The following is a 25,279-nucleotide window of genomic DNA, read 5'->3' on the forward strand; positions in this document are numbered from 1 at the left end:
TATTCATATTATAAAAGTATTTACAATATTCTGGAAAACAGTTTCCTCCACTAAAATGATCTACTTACAATGATTTGATACAACTTCTAGATAAGATTCAACATGTAAAATGGGTTGTGCCTGTACTGCCCTTGGCTTATAGACTTTAGTTTGGTGATTATTAACCCTGGAATCACTAAGTCATTTCTTAATCTGGTATGATCATATTTTGTGGATTATGTAATAATCTTTTAAAAATAATCATATCCTTATAAAATATTTATTTCAGAGCCCAGTGACTTGATTGTAAAAATTTACAGAGCGGAATCATATGCTGGTCTCCAAGAGTTTAAAGCAGCCATTGAAGATTTAAATGCAGTTCTTTTTCAACTTCCAGATTGGCCTGAGGTAAAATTACTGTTTTATGTTTGCATAAATTGTAAAATTTCAACTATAGGGGACATGCATTCATTCACAGTTACAAATTTTAACAAAGTAGATGGTTGACTCCAAATAAAATACCTAGTGCTCCAGAAATGTAGGTTCAGCTAGGTGCAATGGCTCATTCCTGTAATCCCAGCACTTTGGGAGGCTGAGTTGGACGGATTGCTTGAGCCTAAGAGTTTGAGACCAGCCTGGGCAACATGGTGAAACTCTGTCTCTACAAAAAATACAAAAATGAGCCTGGCATGGTTGTTTGTGCCTGTAGTCCCAACTACTCGAGAGGCTGAAGTGGGAAGGTCACTGGAGCCCTGGAGATTGAGGTTGTGCCCCTGAATTACCACTGCATTCCAGCCTTGGTGACAGACCCCATCTCAAAAACCAATCTGGGTTCAGTATTTTGAGAGGATGAGTATCATCTCACAATTTTTTTTAATAATAAGAGACTTTTCTTTCATAAATTAGGAACAAACAATTCATGGTACAGGAAAAAAAAGACTTTATTATACAAAATATCTGCAAAGAAATACAACTTGCCATATTGTGAAGATGGATGCAAACTGGACTTCATTGAATGAGATTTATTAATGGAAAGAGAATAGGTTCTTAAAGTTGGAAACTTTGGGAGGTATTATATGGTAACTAGGTGATTAGGCAGTGATTTAATTCAGAAGATAGGGACAAAGGCAGTTGCCTTGCTCATGTGGCTTTTAAAAAGACTTAGGAATGTGTATGACATACAATCAGTTTACAGATTCTCCTTTTTATCAAATTGTCAAGGCAAATTAGTCCAAATGTGTTCTTTAAGATACAAGTTACTCTTTTATGTGACTTTTCCCCTCTATTCAAACTGTGCCTTTGAGGACAGTGTAGTAAGGCTGCTCTAAAAATTATAAATTAATTAGAGAAATGATACGAAGTTTCACGATGGCATGACTGGTTAGTACAAGGCAAATATATTCAGAATAAGAGGGCAGTGGTTGGTGTGCATGGCTTTAAAACTATTGAAAAGGAATCTTCTGGACTTACCACAGAAGTGATGTAATCAGAAAGGTTTTCTTCAGCCATTAAAGTGGTAGCTAAAAAACTGTTTGACTAGAACGTTCTTTAGGCTCCTCTGATATTAATACTAAGAATCTCTTTCATTCTAATCACATAAGCAAGGAATTTTAAAGCTTACCAGTTGATACTTTGTTGGTGGACCAACCCACAAACTGAACTTTGGGTTTATCAGTGATAATTAGTGGGATTCTAATTTTTGTCATAGAGTTTGCTGAACTCACAAAGGAGAAAAGTGAAAGACAAAATAAGGGATTTATGAAAAGTGTTATGTCTATAAGTACTTTCTTAAAAAATAGCATGGGCAATTATAGATTCCTAATAACTTGGAAGAAATTTACCATATTGCCCTAAATCTAGGACAAAGTTTTTTTCACATTTAATATTTCTTTAATTTTGATGCATTCTTAAAGTCAGTATAATTTTACATGTAATTTCCTTTTCCCTCAAACAGTTCTTATTAAATCAATAATATTTAAATCAGTAATTTCCTTAAAGTGTGGGGACATGGTATTTCTGATCCTGCCAAGCTGTGACTTGGTGTGGAACTTTGGTCAAAAAGTCATTGTCTGGGCCTCAGTTCCCCTATTAGTGTTTCTCCAGGATGGTGTGTAGGTATGCCTTTAAAATGCTTTGGCCTCAATTATTCAGAATTTTAAAATCTGCATTTCCATTTTTTGTTTGTTTGAGACAGTCTTACTCCGTCACCCAGGCTGGAGTGCACTGGTGTGATCTCAGCTCACTGCAACCTCCGCCTCCCATGTTCACGTGATTTTCGTGCCTTAGCCTCCCGAGTAGCTGGGATTACAGGTGCATGCCACCACGCCTGGCTAGTGTTTGTATTTTCAGTAGAGGCGGGGTTTCACCAGGTTGACCAGGCTGGTCTCAAACTCCTGAACTCAAGTGATCCACCTTTGTCAGCCTCCCAAAGTGCTGGGATTACAGGTGTGAGCTAAAATCAGCATTGCTTGGCCCAAAATCAGCATTGCTGAGCAAACTGTTGTTTTTCTTTACTTGATAATGACTTTTTAAAAAGCAATTCTTACCACAAAGGTTTTATATATGTGCTTTTATTGAAGGTCTACTTCAGGAAAGGAAAAGTGCTCTACGATGCTGGTTTTTTAGGTGATGCCTTACAACTCTTTCTTCAGTGCTTAGCCCTTGATGAAGATTTTGCACCTGCAAAGCTGCAAGTACAAAAGGTAATCACTTTACCAACAGTTACAGTTCGAGGTAGGGCTAAGAGACAGGCAGGGTTTTTAAAAAAAATGCTAATAAAAGTTGGAATAAGAACATAAGTAGTAAATAAATCTAAAATAGGAAGAAATGTGACAATTTGAGTGGTTTTCAGGTTCGTATACTTACTATATTGAGTTCGTAGTGAAATCGAAACATTTTATTCACAGATATTTCAATGCATTTTTTTGGTCAGTTTTCTAATAGTTTGTTCAATCTGAGCCAGATCGATGGTCCTTAATTAAGCATTGCTATCACGATGTTCCTGCTCAGAAGCCTTATCGACCTGCCTTTTGCCTTTTACTTCAAGTCTGTCCTTGCTTACTCCCCAGGATTGCCAATAGTATTGCCCAGTCCACTTGTTTTGCCTTATATTTTTCAATACTCCATATGTCACTTTCCATACTTTGTTCTATTTGTGGTGTGTTAGTAGTTATTAATTTTTTAAAATAGGGGATGGGGGAAGGAAGGGAGCTGTCTGATGAAGTGACTTTGGGAAGCATTGGGTTAAGCCATGTTAATTAGGTTTCTCCAGAACATCTCATAGCTTTTGATATGCCAGCATGAAATAAAATAGCACTCAGCTCTTGCAAGACTTATTCACAGAATATCTGGAAAGAGTAGGGTCTTCAAAAAATTCTTTGAGAAAATCTATGCTAATACAAATTCAGGGTCCCAGTCATGATGCTCTCCTCCATATACTCAAAACATGCCACATTATTTATCACAGTTGCAGTGTTTCTTAGAGTGGGGCTTTTTGTCGGAATCATGTGGGGATCATGTTAAACCTGAAGAGCCCTGGGCCCAACTACAAGTCTTTGATTAAGAATCTCTGAAATCGGAGCAGCTATTTAAGAAGCAGCCCAAGAGATGTTTATGTACCCTGAAGCATGAGAACTTTGAGATTATTCTCAGATCTCAACCCCCTTAAGAATCCAGCTGGCACTGGTATAGCCTCTATGAGGTTTGTTTGCTTATACATTCTAGCCCACTGATTTAAGAAGAAAATGTTTACTGTTGTCTGTTTTCTGACTGTTCCATGTTCATTAGTGTTATCTTCTTGGTAAGATTGCAAAGTTTAATTTTAAGAGCATATGTTTCTGTATTTTGCATGCTGCCAAACATCCTTCTATTTCTGTAACTATTTGTTTGCTGGTTAATAGGATCAGGTGGATGCAAAACAAATAATGCTTTAGAATATTTTGTTTTTCTCCAATGTACTTTTTCTAAGTTGTGGTATAATTTACATATAATAAAATGCGTGGATTTTACACTTCAGTGAATTTTGAAAAATGTATATATCTGTGTAACAGCATCCCAGTCAAAACAGAGAATATTTCCATCACCCTAGAAAGTATCTTCATCTCCTTTCCAGTAAATCCTCCATCCCCTGCTCCTAGAGGCAACTACTGTTCAGATTTGTCACTGTAGAGTAGTGTTGCTTATTCTAGAACTTCATTGGAATGAAGAATCATACAATATTTACTCTTTTGTGTCTGAGTTTTGTTTTTTTTTTTTTTTGCTGAACATAATATTTTTTAGATACATCAAGTCATTTTTTTGTTGTTGTCTAAGTATTCCATTATATGAACATAATGGAATTTGTGGTTTTCAGTTAGTAGTGATTTTCATTTGGATTGTTTCCAGTATTTTTTCCTGATATAAATTAAGCTGCTATGAGTATTCTTGTACAAGTCATTTTGTGGACATATGTTTTTACATCTCTTTGGCAAAAACTTAGGAGTGGAATTGCTGGGTTCTAGGGTGGATGTGTGTTTAATACATTTTTTAAAACAGAGGAAATATAAATGTGTATATACAGATTTTTAAATGTTTGCTTATTAAATGGAGTATTTGAGCACCTACCAAAGATACATGCTTTTATCTACATTGTTTATATTTCCATGAATGATTTGTGATTTATTCTGATTTTTGTATATTTGAAAGATAACAGCTGAAAAACCGAACCTCCACTTTAGACTTTAATATGTGCTGTATTTATAAATACAGATTGTTTGACAACCAAAAATATCACAATCCCTTTCATTTTATTCTAGCCACGTTATTCCCCTATCTTAGCCTGTTTCTGTTGGAGTTTTAGGCGTATTCCTGAGATAAGCACCCAGAAATCTGATTCTCCAGCTGTCTCCCAGTTTATTTCCTAGCTATTATAGGGAAGCTGCCATGGGGTGCTCCTAACCAAGTATTGGGCAGCAGTAACTGCCCACACAGGTTAGTTGTTCAGTGAGAGATTAAATTGAGTATATACAAGGAATTTTGTAGTTTTATAGTTAGAAGTCCAAGTTTAGTTTACATAAGTGCCCCAAGACCAACCTCATAAATATACATTGAGGTAAACCATGAACTATTTTGATAGGATAGGGCTCACTAAGATTCAGAGATAAATATTTAATATTTCTTTTAAAATCTTTTTATATTCCTTGTGTTAAAAGATCAGCCTTTATCCTGAGTCTTAACTACTCCCATGCCTTCCTTTCAAAGTTTTGAATAGTTTCTTTGTGGGTGATTTGACCCCATGAGGCACACCTAGTTTTGCAAGACTTTTGAACTTACAGTGTTGCTTACCTTGTTCCTCTCCTGCTCATTAAACATAATGTCTGCTATAAACTTTCTAAATATTCTTAATTAGGTAAATTTATATGAAATTATCCTTAACCAAATATTTTATATTTACCTTTAATATTTCTCTTACAGATTTTATGTGATTTATTATTACCTGAAAACTTAAAAGAAGGCCTGAAGGGATCTTCCTGGAGTTCATTACCATGTACTAAAAACAGACCTTTTGATTTTCCTTCAGTGATGGAAGAGTCTCAGTCCCCCAGTGAACCTAGCCCAAAGCAGGTATGGGGTGAGACGAGGTTATCATGAATTCAGCGTATCTATTTCTTTACAAGCTACGATCTTCACTTTCCTAGTTTCAAGTACTAGCACCTACTTAAGTACTTTTAACCTGATTAGTTATCTTAGTAGAATTTTTTCTATAGCCTTTATTTTACACTAAAATCTTTTATGTAAAATATTTGCTAATGAATCACAATTTTAGGTCACGTGAATGTCAGGAAACTTTTAGGTATTTAAAAATATGTATAGAACATTGCCTTTATGTTTCCTCAGGGTAGGAACAGCTGTGTTATAGCATAACTACTTTTAAACCTCATTATAATGTAAGTCAGCTTGATTTCTAGGGCTGTGTAAGTACAGTCATACCCTGTATCTGTGGGACATTGGTTCCAGGACCTCTCACAGATATGAAAATCCAAGGATGCTGAAGTCCCTGATATATTAATAAAATGGCACAGTATTTGCATATAACTTATGCACATCCTCCTGTATATTTAAATCATCTCTAGGTTACTTATGATACCTAATACAATGTAAATGCTATGTAAATAGTTATTATACTGTATTGTCTAGGGAATAATGACAAGAAAAAAGTCTATATATGTTCAGGCTTTTTTTTAGAATATTTTCTATCCCCAGTTGGATGAACCCACGGATGCAGAGCCTATGGATACGGAGGGCCAACTGTGCTGGCAAAAATCATTTACTTGTCACAGTGTTGGAATCAAGTTAGTGCTATTAAATGAACATTAAAATGAGCATTATAAGGCATTGAAATTTCATTTCAGTTTGATTCTTGGTGAGAGGAATAAAGGATAGTAAAGAAATACGGTTACCTTTGTTTATTGTATTTTTGTAGAGTGAAGAAATACCAGAGGTCACTTCAGAGCCCGTCAAAGGAAGCTTAAACCGTGCTCAGTCAGCACAGTCTATAAATTCAACAGAAACGCCTGCCAGAGAGGACTGTTTAAAAAGAGTGTCCTCAGAACCTGTTCTGTCTGTTCAAGAAAAAGGTGTTCTGCTGAAAAGAAAGTTGTCTCTTTTAGAACAGGATGTGATTGTAAATGAAGATGGAAGAAATAAGCTTAAAAAACAAGGAGGTAAACATTTTGCTCTACACTTATATAAAATAAATTTATTTAGTCAGAATAGTCTTTAAAGTTTTTCCTAAAGAAGAAAACCCCATGTCTTTGTTTTAATAGAAACTCCCAATGAAGTCTGTATGTTTTCCTTAGCTTATGGTGATATTCCAGAGGAATTAATCGATGTCTCAGATTTCGAGTGTTCTCTCTGCATGAGGTAAGCATATAAAACTTTATAGAAGATGACTATTTCATGTTAGTATAAATAAAATACAGTGTAGATAAAGGTAATAATAGACAATGTAAAGTAACAGAATGCTGGAATAAAAATCAAAAGACATGAATTTTAGTCCTGGGTTTACCTTTCATGCCTTGGGCAAATAACTGAATCTCTGAACCTCAGGTTTCCTAATTTAGAAAGTGGGGTCAAGCTTTGCATAGCCTACATCTCATTGTTGTGAGAATCACATGGCTTCAGTATAAAAGGAATCTGGGAAATTGTAAAGTACTAAGAAAGTTATAGATATTATTATCGAAACTTACCTCTCTCCATGGTTTTAAATTTGGGTATGAATTCTAATTATGTATTTTATCTATATGATCCTATCTTATTAATGTATATTAACCATAAAATCTTTTTAAAGTAACATAAGGATAAGGATTTCCATTATTCAGAATGCTATAATTCTAGAAGACTAAATGTTTTGAAATAACATTTCTCATTTACATGAATTGTGTAGGATCAAAAGATTCATACGGGGTCAGGAGGCCTAGTGCTGGTCACATTAGACTGGTAGCAGTTATATTCCTGAGCAAGTCTTAATTCTGAGCCTTGGTTTCTTCATTTGTGAAGTGAGGGGATTATACTAAATAGTTCCTAAAGTACCTCTAAATCTATTTCTAGCAAATTCAAAACTATCGTGTTTCAAAAAATAAGTAAAACTAGTTTTTCTGCAATGTTTGAATAATACATTTAGTATTAAGCCTAACATTTCTTTAGGATTCACCTGCATTATTTATTATATCATCTTTTTATGAGTTTTAAATCATAAGGCTCTTATAAACCTATTAAGGAATCATTTTTAAGTTGATATTAAAATGGGAATCTAAAGGCTATACAAAAGCTAACATAATTTTTAATGATGTATTTTACATTATTTATTTTGCAGAGAGTCTTTGAAATCTGGTATGTATTTTACATTCACTGCACATATCAGCTTGTACTAGCCACATTTCAAGTGCTTAGTAGCCATAGTGTCCAGGGGCTGTTGCGTTAGTCAGGACAGCTCTAGGCCCTTGGCAGGAGCCTCTGTTGATGGAGAACTTTTACAACATTCTGGAGGGTATGGTTACACTTATCATTGCCCCTTCCCTCCTCTCCTGCCTGCCGGGCCCTCCTTCTTCCTCCTTTAAATAGAGATTAGTGTTATGGTTCTATAGTAGTACAAGCTTTTCCAGTGGATAGTTTAATGTGAAAACTAACATGTATTTTGGTTGATTTCAGGTTGTTTTTTGAGCCAGTAACAACCCCTTGCGGACACTCATTCTGTAAAAATTGTCTTGAGCGTTGTTTAGATCATGCACCATATTGTCCTCTTTGCAAAGAAAGCTTAAAGGAGGTAAATATTTGTATATGTATCTGTTTGTTAGTCTTAAGTTTGGCAGCATGGTTTAATTTCTGTTCAGCCATAGAAATAGTGATGATCATGTTCAAAATTACATTCTGTATGCTGAGTGACTAACAAGGATAATGTTTTATTACCCATATGCTAATGTTGGAGAAAAATGAGGTTGAAGAGGATGGGGGGAAAGAAGACAGATGCTGAAGACCAAACCCCTTGTACTTAATTTTTTTTTTTTTTAAACAAAAGTGGGTATGGTTAGTTATCTGGTCAGGGATAAGTTCAATTCTGGTGATGACTATATTGGGGAAACCCTATTGCCATGCCTCCAACCCTCAATAATAAACCAGATTTGAGGACCGTTTCAGCTTCCTTAACATCTAGAACAACTTCGCTTAATAGAATTTTCTGCATTGATGGAAATGTTCCATATCTTTGCTGTCTGATATATTAGCCATTAGCCACGTTTGCCTATTAAGCTTTTAAATGTGGTTCGTGCGACTGAGGAACTATATTTACATTTTATTAACTTAAATTTAAGTAGGCACATGTGACTAATGGCTACGACATTGGACAGTGCAGCTCTAGAAAAGTGGTAGACTGGAAAGAAGAGAGGGAGGTACAGCTTCCTATACCCCTTCTTGTAGAGTCAGTGATTAGTGCTAATAACCTGTGATAGGAAAGTAGCTAGATCTCAGCGGGTGTCTTCTCTAACTGATGAGAAGAGAGCACCCTCTTAATCATGCTCGAGTGACTGCAGATCACCTACGGTCAGGCTACAGACCGTGATTCTGAGAGGCAGTTGCAGTTTGTAGCATTGATTGGGGAAAGTGATTCTGATGATTGACAGAATTGCTTAAAGAAAAGTATCTTCCAAATATGAATTGAAAAATTCATAAAACCATTATGAATATACATACAGTGTTTCCTATATAGAAAACAACTCAGTACGGATGTCATAATAGCATGTCTGTTACTACATTTGAGATGTGTCTTACATATTTATGTAACAAACTGATATGTAAAACAAAAGCATATTTACAATGTTCTCAAAGTCAGGAAACATCAGATAAATTTATTCTTAAAAGAGTTTGTTAGTTCCATTTTCAGCTAATATGTCAATGTTTTTAGATGAAGTACTCTAAACATGTTATTTTTCCAGACTTTATTTAAATACTCCCCAGGATAACTATGATGCTTGTTTTTCCAGATTAACTGTTAGGTTGGTGCAAAAGTAATTGCGGTTTTTGGCATAATATTAGATCCATTGCTTTGATTAGGGATATTCCTTCTTTAAAAAATGCCTGGAGATTGAAAAATATATATTAAGCATATTTTTTGAAAGTATAACTAACATACTATTTAGCAATATCCTGTTTCCAACTTTGAAGATACCCTGCATAATATAATTTGTAAATTCAAAATACATATACTTTAAAAAAATATTGGTATGCTGTTCAGTTTTACATTTTTCCTACTTGTCATTTTATTTTGCTCATTTTTCCATTTCCATCTACTTTAGATACATGATTTTTATAGCAGCATAATAGTCCAGTGATTTAACATTTCCTTGTTGTTGGATATATAAGGTTTCTTGTTCTCTTTCTCATATACCATGCTTTTGCCAACATCATTTAAAATCAATGATTTTATGCATCTTTGACTATTTCCTTAGGTTAAATTTTTGGGAGGTGCATTATGGGATCAAAAGCCATATATTTATAAAGCCCTTGAAACCAATTGTTGGATTGCCTCATCCCCAGAAATGCTAACATTGATTCAGATTTTTATCAGTAACGTAAGAGAGGTTGTATTTCCCTAGATTTTGAAACATCTTCATTAACTTAATAGAAAATGATAATGGAATTGCTTTTGTAATGTCTACTTTGATTAATTTTAAGATAAACACTTATTATCTGTGTATGTATTAGCTGCTCAAGGCCACCTCTCCCCATGATCCCCTGACCAGCAGCATCTATCACCTGAGAACTTGTTAGAAACATAGATTCTCGGATGCTACCCCAGATGCTCAGAGACTCTGGTGTGGGACTCAGTAGTCTGTATTTTAACAAGCCCTGATTCATGCTCAACTTTGAAAACCACCACCAATTTCCCAACCTCTCGCATTTCCCCATCTGTTCTTCATTGGATAATGACAAAACCCTTGCTTTTACTGACTGCAGATTCAAGGATGGCTTCATGTTGTGATTGTTTCCCAGGAGGTTTTCCTCACTAATTTTATGAAATAAATATGTATTGGGCATTTTCTTTGTACAAAGTTATGTGCACACACCCTGACCATGTCCCTGGCCCTACCCTAAGCAATTTTTAGTTTTAACTACAGAGATGTAATGTATCTGTGTACATCTACTACATGCTACAATGCCTACTATGTGGTGAAAACAGTAAAATATGGGTTCTTGGGAGAGAAAAAAATAACTAAGGAAGAGTTTGTGAAAAAGGTAAAATTGGAGTCAGACCTTGAAGGATAGACATGTTTTTCATAGGCAGGAGTGAAAGAGATGACTTATAAGTTGGAATAGAGAATGACACAAAAATGCACGAGGATAGTACTTTTTCAGAATATTTAGGGGGCAGCGCAAATGTACGATTTTATATAGAGCTGGGGTGGATGGATCGTATAGGAAAAGCAATATCTTGATAAGGTCTGAGTGATAGTGTCCCAAGAAACGCACCGTCCTTGGGTCACTCAAGGACAGAGTCGAGGTCCACTCCTCTACTCAGTAGTGGGTGACAATGGAAGAAAAATCTGAAAGAAAAATTATCTAGAGACTGTGTCTGAAATTGGGAACAGAACAGATGTTTTGCTTTTCTTATATAAGGCAAATGTGTTATTTTATTTATTCCTTATCTCCTTTTTGTATCTCAGTTAAAATGACAGTTTAGTGCCCATGAGCTGTCAGATGGAAAAGGGCCTCTGTTATGGAAGACAGCGGGGCAGGGCCCTCTGCAGCTCATAGAGGAGCTGTGGTCACAGCAGGAAGCAGTTCTTCTGTACAGGACTTGGTTCAGGTTGCAGCCAACTATCTTTAATGCTCTTGAGCAAAGCCTTAGACAGGTTTTTTTGCTTAGCATCATCCATTGTAATGTTCCCCTCACTAATTAATCCAGAATTGATGGTATAAATATGTAATAAAGGCTTTAATATATCAGTTAACTGTGTTGCCTGTTTTATACTGTAGGAAAACCACTGCTGGAATGTAAAATAATATTGTCTTTTAGTATCTAGCAGATAGGAGGTACTGTGTCACACAGCTGTTGGAAGAATTAATAGTGAAGTATCTGCCTGATGAACTGTCTGAGAGAAAAAAAATATATGATGAAGAAACTGCTGAACTCTCACAGTAAGTTTCTTCTCATAAAAAAAAATTATGAACTACTACCCTTTAATAGTAAGGGAAAACCTCACCGCAAGCTGGATCCTGTCTGTAGTTCATCTCAGTCTAGTCAAGAAGTACTGGGCAGTTTCTGTGGTCCTCAACAGACAGAATTTTATAAAAGTTCACTTGGTAACATCCGGATGTTTTACAGGGAGTTGTTGACTCAGCTCTGTGGGCTGAAGCAGTATTTTAGGCGGAGGAGGAATTTCCTACAGTGCCATCAGGCAGTGGAATGGGAAATAGAGAGGGGGCGCCAGTGACAGTGACATTGGTGGTGATGGCAGCTCTCATGTGTCATGGTAGGGCGAGAGGAAGGTCTAGGGTCAGTAACCTAGATTGGCAGGGGATTTTCTGTCACATGGAGGCCCGGAAGGGGCTTTCCAAACTTTGAGATCTGAGATTGAAATTGGAAGAGAGGTGTTCAGGGCCAAATCCTCACTTAATGAAGATACTGACTGGGAGCACAACTGAGTTGGTGTCGGGAGGGTGAAAATCTCAGTGGTAACTTTGGGATTTGGTAATTCAGACCACTCTGCAGAGAATACAGCAGCTGATGGAGCTGGGTAGGCAGGGCAAGGCATTGCTCGTTGTCTCTTTTCTGGTTTTCTTTCCCATTTTTCTCCCTTTCTTTTCCCTAAATGTCTTTCCCTCTGACCAGTCACTTGGGTCTCTTTAAATTCTATTCACGGGTTTTAAATTTCTTTACTCTATTTCTTTTACTCTCTTTTAATTGAACACACTAAAAAGCAAAATTATAATTTTTGTATGCTGTTTTATTTATTTAACAACTTTTTGTTTCCATTACTTTTCAAAATATAAATTGAACATTTTATATGTCACTTTCTAACAAAAGCTGTGCTTGTAGACTCTACTTTTTCAACATGTGTCCATCAGATGTCTTCAGTGAGCCAGGGGCCCTCCGTAGAAGAAAGATTGCCACTCTTTTCTTTATAGAAATAGATATTGATTTGTCTTCTTACAGAATTGGTATTTTATTGTGTGATTTACAAAATACTCTGATGTGACAATCATAAACCTTTCTGATCAATGCTGAAGCATCTAGATTTAAGAAAGCTGCAGTTTTACTTTTGAAAATTTAAACACAGTGACACAACCAGCCCGCCCACAGAGGAGTGGTAGACTCAAAGGACAGAGGAGGGAGTCACACACAGAGAGCTGCGTGTTGGAGAGAAGAGAAGCGTCAGGGTGTCCAGCTGCTTACTAATGGGGCTGTTTTTTAAAACACATATTTTAAACATGTTTCATCTTATGTGTATATAAGTAATTGATGGTCATTTTGAAAAAAACTCAAAAATACAAATGAGCATTTTAAAAAAAGCCATAATCTGCAACCCAAAGGGAATCAACTATTGGCATTTTGACATACGTATTTCCAAACTTGAATGCAGTATGTATAAACAGGCTTTAAACAAAGGTGGGATCATGTTATTCATGATCTATATCTAAAACCTGTTCCTCTCATTGATATAAGCATTTCTTCTAATTCAGTTCATACACATCATCTTTTAATGGAAACATAGTATTCTGTTTTACTGATGTACCATAATTGATCTTACTAGTCTCCTCTTTATGTTTCTACATTTTGGTTACTACCTACATTGCTACAGTGAACATTCATGTAGCACTTGTCCACTCATGTCTGAAAATAAGCTGGTTGGTTCCAAGAACATGAACATTTCCTGCCAACAACATAAGGTTTCTGCTGTCTGTAGCCATGTTCTTTAGTGTGCCTGTGCTGTTTCAGACTGCCCCCATGCTGCCAGTTTTCCCATATCTCAGACAGGACTGGGCATTGCCTTTATCCTTCTCTTTCTTTCTACCACTCTGGCAATGAAAAATGTTATATCATTTTAATTGCTTGGAAAAAATGTTATCTCATCAGAATATGTTTTCTGATCTTGCGTTTGAAAATACTTTAATGCCTAAGAATTTTTAATTATTTGCTTTTTGTCTGTTGTGGGAGTTCACTTTTTCTTACTGTTATCTAAGAGTAACTATGAGTGTTTGGATAAAAGATATTTATTGTCATATGTTATAAATATTTAAACAGATTTTAATATAAAATATTACTTATAATAAATTGATTCATAAAGATACTTAGCTCTGTAAGATAATCTGGTGTCTTAAAATTCAATTTACTCTTATAAGTAAGAGGATCACAGCAGATTTTTAGTATTAATATTTCATCAGTGTGAGCTTAATGAACGGGGTGCTGATTCTTGTTCTTGCCAAGAATAAAAACCACCTTATTTAGAACTTATTCTTTTTTTGTTTTACATTAGTTCATTACTGTTATAAACCTCACTCATTTTTTGTGTGTGTTTGGTAATATTTTTCTTGTATGAACTCAATAATTAAACTGTTTTTCCCTCAGCTTGACCAAGAATGTTCCAATATTTGTTTGCACTATGGCCTACCCCACTGTGCCTTGCCCTCTCCATGTATTTGAGCCAAGATATAGATTGATGATTCGAAGAAGTATACAGACTGGAACCAAACAGTTTGGCATGTGTGTCAGTGATACACAAAATAGGTATGCTTTTTGTGAACTAAAATATTTGTATTTATGTTAGACCTGTCAATATGGATGAGAACTTGCATGTTTATGTTTCCACTTTGTTACTAATCAAGGTTTTCTTTTAGTTTTGCAGATTATGGTTGTATGTTACAAATTAGAAATGTGCATTTCTTACCTGATGGAAGGTCTGTGGTTGATACAGTTGGAGGAAAGCGGTTTAGGGTTTTAAAAAGAGGAATGAAAGATGGATATTGCACTGCCGACATTGAATATCTGGAAGATGTTAAGGTATTTTAAAATGTGCTTTGCCAGCATACTTTAGTGTATCCTGTTCCAGGGATTGGTACAGGCACGCAGGCTATTTTCTAGGCGCATGAACCAGTTCTTCTTATCAGAGAGCCTTACCACTGTTGAGAATGCGCTCCAAGTTACCTTTTTCGTATCTTGCTCTGCAATTGTTGCACATTCTGAGAGAACTTGGAAGACTAGAACATAGATTCTCTTTATTTCTACAGGCTTAACCACCAGCCCAGTGCCCTAGAATGTATGTGTATATGTACACATGTGCATGTGTGTATACACATGATAGGTACTTAATAGTGGTTAAGTTGAACTTCCAGCCCATCTAAGTTTTGAAAGGTTTACATTTCTGCCCTGTTTTATTGAATGTATTAGTAGTTGAAGCTGATGGAATTAGTAGATTGAAACTTCATGTAAATGTAAACACATCAGGTCTTGTAAGAATTGTTTTATATACTCAGATTGTTCTTGTGCCTAAGATAACCTTAATGATAAAATAGAGTTGAATGCTGTGTGAAGACCCTGGGGCAGACATAGAAAGCACTGCCAGTGTACATGTTGGTGATATTAGCAGGGTAGCGGTTTTGTGATGTCTTTCTAGAATAGGGTTAACGTGGCCCTTTTGATGTTTGCAATACCCAGTTTACCTACTGCAGTTAGTTTAGGAACCAGAAAAATGACTTGTGATGCTATAAATAGCAAATTGAAGGCAATTTCTTTTGGAAAGGCATTATAAAAACAGATCTTATCCCGTCACTTGTTCATTGATCTGTTTAGGCCCTTCATTTCAGTCAACATTTATTGGATATTGGCATTAGGTATTTTCACAAACATTAACTCATAGAATTTTCACAACTCTATGAAATAGTAGATGAGGAAAGTATAGTTCAGAGGTGTTAATTAATTTGCCTAAGATCCTATAATGTAACAAAAATGATTAAAGCAAACTCTCTGACTCGGGCTCTGAGCTTTAGCATTATGCCATTTGGCTCTCTGCTGATAAACCTGATTAGTCTGACGTTGGCTGTCCTATCTTATTATAAAAATGCATTGGGGTACTTTGCCCTGTGCAGTTGGCCAAAAGTATTGTGTAAGTTGAAATTTTGAGTTGATTGGTATAATCTGTGCCAACCTTAAGCATACTTAATTAATGGAATCACTTGCTAAAGGTTCTCCTTTGTAAAGTTAATAACCCTATTTCAGTTTCATGTACAGTTATGTCTTCACATATTGGATTTGATGACAAAATCACTTGAGTATATGGCTAAATTACATGACTATATGTATTAATACTTATAAACATGTAGGCAATGGAATGACATTCTAAAAGTATCACAGATTTGATATTTATAAACTTGTATAAATTTTTTTTATAATTATAAGTTATTTATAAACTTGAGTCCTCTTTGTGGTCCTCGGAATGTCCAATAATTTTTCCTCATCATAATGTCTTCATCTATATAGTGATTTTCTTGTCCATTCTGGAAAACCTTCTCAGATTTGTTTTTTATAGCAAATTTTCCTCTCCTTATAATAATTCTGTTTTCTGTGACTTCTAATGAAATTTTAAAATCTGTTAAAATTATCACAGTAAAGTACTTTGACTTTTTTTTTTTTTTTTTTTGAGACGGAGTCTCACTCTGTCGCCCAGGCTGGAGTGCAGTGGCCGGATCTCAGCTCACTGCAAGCTCCGCCTCCCGGGTTCACGCCATTCTCCTGCCTCAGCCTCCCGAGTAGCTGGGACTACAGGCGCCCGCCACGTCGCCCGGCTAGTTTTTTGTATTTTTTAGTAGAGACGGGGTTTCACCGTGTTAGCCAGGATGGTCTCGATCTCCTGACCTCGTGATCCACCCGTCTCGGCCTCCCAAAGTGCTGGGATTACAGGCTTGAGCCACCGCGAGTACTTTGACTTTAAAAGCTTGCTTTTAAAAGGGAGCTGGCCAAAAAGCAGGCAGAGACTTTAAAAGCGTCTCTGCCTGCTTTTTGGCCAGCTCCGTTTGTCATCACAGACTCTTATAATTGTTATCATTCCTTGTTTACTAGAGTCTGTCATTTGTTTTCTTGAATTTTGTGAGGGTGCAGAGCAGATGCTTTAAAAAAAAAAAAAAAAAAGATTGAACAAGTCATAAGTTTTGTTTCTTGCTCCTGTCAGTGTATGTTAGCAACGGCCCGAATCTTGTGTAGTCATTTCAGGACCACAATTCTTCAATTGTGTGGCTCCTCTACCTTTTTTAAAAGTTTATTTTTATTGTGGTAAAATATACATAAAATATACCATTTTAACCATCTTTAAGTGCACACATCAGTGGCATTAAGTATAGTCACATTGTTATGCAAAAAGCAGATGCTCTTTAAACTTTAGTTTTAATTTTCATTTCAAATCTTTCCAAAGTAAAAAGTATGCCTTTTAGTCTCTGGTGTGCTGTAGTCTTATTTTTATGTTTCAAAATGTTTTCGGAGTCCCTTTGTTGTTTTTATATGAGTCATCCTTGAAGTATGAAAGGCTGAGTCAGGCCTGGTATTTTTTCAGATGAGTTTGTGCATATGAGACAGAGCAGGACCTGGCACGTAGCAAGTGGGATGTAAGTGTGCATTAAAGAAATCAATATAAGATGGATGAGTTAAACTTAGATATTCCCACCTGTGTTCTCTGAGGCTACCCTTCTATCTCAGGCTGGAAGCCTGATGCAATTAATTTTACATTTGCAGTTTGGTGACCCAGTAGTCTAAAGAATACACTGAGGGGTTCCAGAGGTAGCCATAGCCTTGGGCCTTTCCAGCAGAAGTTCATCATTGTGTAACTGACTCTCTGACATACTGGCTTTATATGCTAACTTATTTGTTATAGCTTTTTGTTTGTGTTTGTGTTTTGACCCAGTTCCCTAGCAAAAGATGTAACTGTGCGTGGACTCCCCCTGTTACTACTTTCTGTCATGTCATCTACACCCTAACCACTCATCTTTTCTTTTTTGTAGCAACTATCATCCACTTTTTTGTGCCACTGCTTTCAAAAGCCATTGATCCATAAAGACAAAAGGAATTCCAAATTAGTGTAGACCTTTGAACCAAAACTCACTCTCCATCTTACTCCTCCCACTTGGGGGCTCTTGGTAGGGTTCTGCAATGTTGCACTGCTAACTCAGCAAGGTTAGGCATAGGTCAGGCCTTGCTGTCTGTCTTTAGTCTGGTCAGCCCCATATGAGACAGAAATATGTAGTATAGCATAGGAATAGTACTCTTTGGGAGGTCAGCACTGAAACAGATATTGCCCTGTTCTTCTTATGCCTTTTTCCATTTGTGTCGGTTGGCATATGGATGGGGGATTAGACACAGAAGTCTTACTGACTATTGTATTTCTAGGTTGAGGATGAAGATGAGATTAAGAATCTCAGAGAGCTTCATGATTTGGTTTACTCTCAAGCCTGCAGCTGGTTTCAGAATTTAAGAGACAGATTTCGAAGCCAGATTCTTCAGCACTTTGGATCAATGCCCGAGAGGGAGGAAAACCTTCAGGTATGGTGGCTTTTCTCTTCTAACAAAAGTCACTTTTTTGTAAACCCAAATTTGCAAACTTCTACATTTGTTTTTTCACTGTCCTTTCTGCACTACATTTTCTTTGACTACCCCCTCCCCCGCACCGGCCCCACCTGGTTTAGAATCATGAGTGTTCTAGAGCAGTGGTATCCACTACATTCTGTACAGGTAGAGGCTGGAAATAGGTGTCAGCTGAGATGCCTGTAGCAGGGAGTGCCAGAGAGGGAGCAAGGCCTTAGGATGTTTAGGAGGGGTAGGAAATTAAGAATCGGATGTTACTATCTAGAAACTGTGACTGTGAGACAGCTCACCATGCCTTCAAGCCCATTGCCTGTTGTTACTCTTTCACAGCAGCGAGACTTAGCATTTTCTATCCATTTAAAGCATCTTTTCTCACCTTTCTTTGTATCTCCCAACATTTGACCCTACCACTTCATTTGTGTCTCTTCGTGTTTAATACCTCACTCCTCATGAAACTTGCTCTTTTAATCTTGCTGGTACTTAGGGTTTACACTTAAGCTTAGTCTAATGAATGTGTATCTGGCACTTTCTGTGCAAGCAAAACTGCAGGAGGCATAAAAGAAGGGTCTGGTTCCTGGAAAATCTGATCATAGACTCACTAAAGCACTTCGTTTTAGGCATAAGCATTTTGAATTGAATTAAACATTTTTGATCAGAAAGTGATAGACTTTACAAAGGAATGGCTCTCAGTAAATATGTGAAGATGGAGAGATAATAGATCTCATTGTAATGCACATTGCCTCATTCCCGTTTTCAAGGGTTGGTCTATGTCTCTCTGAATCCCAAGTGAATCCTTCACCTCAACTTGAAACACCAACATTAGGCCATCTCCAAATTTAGTATTCATTCTGTTTAGCATATTATCAGTTGCCATCTATTTGTTTTAACTGATTACTTGAATCTGATTAAACATTATAGAAATAGGCTTTGATAGGAACAACATTGAATAAGAAATTTTAAATAACAAAACAGCTTATAGAAAAGTTCAACATAACTTTCCCATCACCTTCACCACCCTTGCCTTTGATTACCCTGTCCTCTATCACTGCTTTCTGATAGCGATGTTGTGTGAGTTAGGATTCGGGCAGGAAAGCAAAAGCAACCACTCTTCATCTTTCCGGAATGAAGGGTTTAATGCAGGATGTAGACTTGATATAGTGGTTGGGAGAGCTGTGGAGTGAAGGTCAGGGTGTCACCTACAGAAGTCAGGGAATCTGCCAGCAGAGATCCTGCATCAGAAACAGCCAACAGGGTGCTTCTGAAGAACTAGCGGGGAAGTGGCTATAATTCTTAGTAATCCCAACGAGTCCCCACTACTGTCTCAGTCTACAGCAGTGGAGGAAGGGGTTTCCAGGAGCTCTCTGGAAAGTTCCTGCCCACACTTTGCAACAATCTTCAGAGGATAATGACTTCTCTTCCAGCTTCCACGCCCCACAGGAGTGCCTTTCATCGGCCAACTCTAACCTGGAACCCTATGGCAGAGGGGATTCTGGGAGACAGGTTCTGACGTCTCTGGAATGCAGCTGAGGAGGTAGCGATGCCTAGCTGACAGCAGACAATACACAGATAGAGAAACCAAACCTGAATCTAGAGGGGCCTACTGAGATCAGCACTGATGCCAAAGCTCCTTTTGTCATTCTGAAGCTTTATATTTTAAGTCCGATAAAATAGCAGTTCAAGGTTCACTGAACGTGACTTACAAATCGTTTTATGGAAATTTCTAGTTTTTTCAATAGCTAGTAGCCCTTACGACATCACTGGGACCTTTTTACTGGAGATATGTTTCTTTTTTGAACAAAAATGGAAGCTGGGGCCTTTTCCTTCTATCTTTCCAAGGGTTCCCTCATACTTTGAGGAAATTTTAAATCTCAATTAACATTTCTTAATGCTTTAAATATATAGCTCAAGAAAGTGGCTGTCAACTAGGGGCATGTTGCCCCCACAGGATATTTGGCATTATCTGGAGACATTTTGGGCTGTCACAGCTGGGTGGGAAGGTGCTACTGGCATCTGGTGGATAGAGATCAGAGATGCTGCTGAATGTACTCTAGTGCATAGGACAGCCACACACAACAAAGAATTATCTGGCTCAAAGTGTCGGTAGCCTGGGGTGGAGAAGCCTTGCTTTCAGGCAGTGCAATAGGAGGAAAGAGCGCTTGTTGACTATGGCGAGTCAGGTCTAGATTTGAATCTCGGCTCTGCCACATGTTAGTCAAGAGATCTTGGACAATTTACATTACATTGCTGAGCTTCAATTTCCCCCATTTTATACTGTGCATAATTGTTAAGGACATTGGAGATAGCACCTGGTGCACAGTAAAAGTGTTCAATAAATAGTAGTTTTTCAGTAGTTTGCTACTGTTGTTGTTACATAAATCCTTGTTTTATTAACGCTATGAACTGTCCATTGTTTTTAGGCAACCCCTAATGGACCCGCATGGTGTTGGTGGCTTCTTGCAGTTCTCCCTGTAGATCCACGATACCAGCTGTCGGTTTTGTCAATGAAGTCTTTGAAAGAACGGTTGACAAAGATACAGCATATACTGACCTATTTTTCTAGAGACCAATCTAAGTAACTGCTTGGATCTCCCTTTAAAGTTACCCTAATCTGGCTGCATCAATGGCCAGATTGTCCGCTGCCTTTGCACATCTAGTGCTGGTTTCAGAAATGTAATGAAACTTTTCTTTTTCCTTCAACCTCCTGAATCATGTGGTTCTGCAAATGAATACCTTCGACTAGGATTTAGACCACTAAGAACTTGCACAGAAAAACACGCAGTGAATGTGTGTTAAACCTCTACATTGTGAAGTTGCACTATGTACCATACTCTAAAATGAAATAAGAACTCTGTGAGAGAGTGTGCGTGCGTGTGTGTGCGTGCGTGTGTGTGTGTGTGCGTGCGTGCTTGTGGGGGTTGGGTAGTGTGTGTGCATTTTCTCTGGCTTTAAAATTTTAAAACAAACAAAAAAGCCATAGAGAGCAGAACTTGCTGAGGGTCATTTGTTGCCCAAGTTTACAAGAGTAGCGATACAAGTTTTTGGAAATTGAATTTGCCTCAGATATATCTGTCCTAATGCTTATATTTGCACAAATATGTAAAATATCGTGTTGAGGATCATTCTTTGTTGGAAATACTGCTCTTGCTGAACTGTCTTGACCATTGACTATGACACAGTTTCTTATTTATGTAAATACTTGCATCACAGTGGCCGACAGGCATTGGATGCAGAACCTAGAGCCAGTTTTCAGGAACAATTGTAAACCTGACATGGTACTGTGCATCTATTCATAAAACACTCAAAACTGTGAAAATATGGTTTACATTTAATTGTACATAAAGGTAAATGGAGAACTCAATTCAGTACCAGTTAGTTTGTACATTTTAGGGGGCTTTTCACATTAACTGCCCATTTATGTAATTTATAGTTTGACATGATGTGTTTTAAAAAAAAATGCATAGTATAAACCCATTAAGGATCTGGGAGAAGAGAAGAAGTTTAATATAGAACTAAGCTTTTAAAGTTTGTTTTTGTTTTTAATTCTGGTCTCGGTGCAAATGTTAGTTATGCCTTATTCATATCACAGTTAGATGACCATGCTGCGACATGGTTTATATTCATGCTGCCCTAGAAACTTTTGTAATTATCTGTTGCAAATTTGTGACTGTCCTTATTAACTTTCTTTTATGTAAGTAATTTGTAAAAATTTCTTAAAATTTTTGCTTTTGCTTATTTAATTTTGAATAAAAGCTAAATTCCTAATACTTTTTCTTAAATTGTAGGTCAGTGTTATTAAAAGTCAGTAGAAGAACCAAACTGCATATGTTAAAGAACAGATGAGTTTTGCTTATGGTTTGGTGGCATTAGATATATGCTGTGGTTTCCAAAAACTTTGGTCATTTTTAATTTTTGAGAAAAAAAGCAATTTATTGAGGATTTAGGCCCTAGAACCATCCCTAAAGCACTATTTTTCAACCTTTTAAAAATCCATGTCCCTTTAGGGTAAGGCTAAAATTCTTTCTTTTATGCCTCACCATTTGAGACTTCTCTTGGTGACATAGACTTGACCGTTTCTGCCCCCAGTTCCTCAGCTAGGATTTTGCAAATGTCAGTCAATCTTTTTTTTTTTTTTTTTTTGAGACAAGATCTTGCTCTATTGCCAAGGCTGGAATGCAGTAGCACAGTCATAACTTGCTGCAGCCTCAAACTCCTGGGATCAAGTGATCTTCCTGTCACAGGATCCTTGGGGTGTCACTTTGCCAGCCAGAAACATCTGTGGCCGGTGGTGCCTTCTGCCTGAGTATTGCTCATGCCCACTGGGCTTGTTCTGGCCACTCAGCCGGGCAGGCTGTGCTTGGCTTTTGCTTCCAGTCTAGATCCCACACCTGCCAAGAGCGAGCCAGGCACGGAGCAGCGAGGGGTGTGTGGGCAAGTGCATGCAGGGTCCAGACACTGCACACAGCCAGGCACACCAGGTGCTGTGTTGGTGCAGGCAGCTTCATGCGAGGCTGCAGCTGGACCAGATGTACCACATGTGGCTTCCACTGCAGGCACCCACATCCGGATAAGGGGAACACTCTGGCACCCGGAAACTTGGAGATGCCAGCAACCACAGAGCTCCAAAGAGGGTGTCACAGCCCTGGCTTAGGGACCCCTTAGGTCTGGACTCCCCAAATAGCTGCAGCTCTTCTCGTCACCCACAATGTGGTGAGTGGTGGGGCGAGGGGGGTGCGTGTTTCAGCCCTGTTTGTGTTACAGTTCTTTCAGTTTCACCATTTAGCAGGTCCTGAGTTCTTGCCCTGCATCCAGGAAGAATGAGGTGCACAGACAACTGGAGGGTGAGCAAGGCAGAGAGGAGCTTCATTGAGTGATAGAACAGCTCTCAGGAGACCCAAAGTGGGTAGCTCCCTTCTGCAGGCAGGTCATCCTGATGAGTGTCCAGCTTTCAGTGGAGAGAAGACCCTCATTAGGTAGCTCTTTTCCATAGGCAGGTCATCCCAAAGAGTGTCCAGTTCTCAGCAGAGAAGAGACCCAAAGTAGGTAGCTCCTTTCCACAGGCAGGTCATCCCAAAGAGTGTCCACTTCTCAGCAAGGAAGAGACCGGAAGTAGGTAGCTCCTTTCCACAGGCAGGTCTTCCAGAAGAGTCAAGGAGGCCCGCAGTGGGTAACTTCTTCCTGCAGCTGGTAGTCCTGAGGGTCTGTTTTGAGTCTGAGTGAGTCTAGGGTTTTTATGGGCTCAGAAGCGGAAGTGTGTGCTGACTGGTCCATGGGCAGCCATGGGTGGGTTGGGGGGAAAAAGCACCTTAAACGTTCTCACTCCAGACAGTGGACTCCACCTGGAACTTGGAGCTCAGGCCCCAGGCTTCAGGCCATCCCTGGCTTGAAGGTCGGGTTTCACCAGGACCCACCCTTTTCCATCCTGCCACCATCAACATGCCATCCACAGCAACCAGGCTGTTCCTACCAAGGGGCACCTGCAGGCTTGTGCCAACCTGCTCTCAGTGCCCCCTCGGCCTCCCTCCCCTGCTTGTTGGTGCCCAGAATTCAAAGGGGGCCAAGGTGGTGGGACTAGTGTGTCAGCACCACCTTGCACACAGACACCCAGCCAGGTTGAGATAGCACCTGGGTTCAGCCTCAACTTTGCTCCAGAATTGGAGCAGGTGCCAGGAGTGGGGAGAAGCAGGAGCAGGCACTTCTGAGCCTGTGGTGGCAGAGGGGCTTCCAGGAGTGCAGGGATGCCCATGTCTGGAGCCATAGCTGGGTGGCTGCAACTGCGCCCAAGAGTGTGGGGCTCCTGCCCTGCCAACTCAGTAGGGGGTGGGGCTCCCACCTGTTCCCACCCCTACTGGCTCCACGGAGCGTGATGCTTCAGACAGGTCACTGCTGCCATCACTCCTGCCTCAGCCTCCAGAGTATCTGGGACTACAGGTATATGGCTAATTAAATTTTTTTGTTGTACAGATGAGGTCTTGCTATATTGCTTAGGCTGGTCTCGAACTCCTGGGCTCAAGCAATCCTCCTGCCTCAGCCTCCCAAAGCACTGGGATTACGGACATGCACCACCATGCCCAGCCATAAATCATCTTTTAATATTGAATTTTTAAAATAAAATTATATATTCAGAAATGACTCCCTAGAGGATCAACCCTGTCACAATTATGCCAATTGAGATTGAGAATCTATTCAATGGTTCTGCAGAAAACATCTAAAGAGTGGGCCATTCCATCGAAAGCACCTTATCAATAGTTTCTAAGGTATTAGATTAAATTTTCTTGTAATAAAAACAGATGCTTGCTTAAAAAAATGACAGTAATATAAATGAAGAATTTACATATATACACACCCACACTACGTATATATATGTATATAGGCCAACATATTTCCATTAGTGTGTGTGTGTGTATATACATGTATCTATACACATGTATATGTTTGTATGTGTTTATGCACACACTAATGAAAATATATTAGCCTTATCACTTGATTACTTTTGTGAAATGATCTGATTATTGTTTATAACTTTTTAAGTTTTTGAAATTTTTTTCTATTGCATCTTTCACACAGCTTTTTTCAAAAAATTGGCAAATATTTTTTCCTTATTGCTTTAAGTATCTAAAAGTTCTGTCATCAATTAGTCTGTCATCAAACCAAACTAGTTGCTATCTTTTTTTTGGTTTTTTTTTTTTTTTTTTTTGAGACGGAGTCTCGCTCTGTCGCCCAGGCTGGAATGCAGTGTCATGATCTCGGCTCACTGCAACCTCCGCCTCCTGGGTTCAAGCAATTCTCCTGCCTCAGCCTCCCAAGTAGCTGGGATTACAGGCACCTGCCACCACGCCTGGCTAATTTTTGTATTTTTAGTAGAGACAGGGTTTCACCATGTTGGCCAGGCTGGTCTCGAACTCCTGACCTCAGGTGATCCACCCACCTCGGCCTCCCAAAGTGCTGGGATTACAGGCGTGAGCCACTGTGCCCGGCCTAGTTGCTATCTTCTTATATGCCTGTCCTACATGTCAAATTCTTCCTTTTTTTCCAGGTGTAACTCAGATGCCTTCACTCAACTAGGAGAACTCAGAACTTGAGAGCACTTTCCTTGTACTTCACTTATGACACTTAAGGGAGATAAATACATGAAATAAGGTAGAATTAAATACATGAACAGTCTTCTGACTATTATTACTGGTTTCTGGCAGTTTAGACAGA

General features: G+C 38.3%; 1 protein-coding gene across 1 annotated transcript; it reads left to right on the forward strand.

Moving 5' to 3' along the window:
* Nucleotides 1-260: 260 nt before the first annotated feature.
* On the forward strand, nt 261-21,849 carry LONRF1 (LON peptidase N-terminal domain and ring finger 1). The gene is given in 12 exon segments (XM_011970727.1): nt 261-387; nt 2,559-2,593; nt 2,596-2,681; nt 5,431-5,580; nt 6,440-6,680; nt 6,816-6,879; nt 8,167-8,281; nt 11,528-11,649; nt 14,081-14,239; nt 14,350-14,512; nt 17,885-18,037; nt 20,497-21,849. Coding segments are annotated over 12 exon segments (1,482 nt in total). The 5' UTR covers nt 261-352; the 3' UTR covers nt 20,656-21,849.
* Nucleotides 21,850-25,279: the final 3,430 nt, after the last annotated feature.

This window comes from Mandrillus leucophaeus, unplaced genomic scaffold, assembly GCF_000951045.1.
Source record: "Mandrillus leucophaeus isolate KB7577 unplaced genomic scaffold, Mleu.le_1.0 Scaffold97, whole genome shotgun sequence".
NCBI lineage: Eukaryota > Metazoa > Chordata > Mammalia > Primates > Cercopithecidae > Mandrillus > Mandrillus leucophaeus.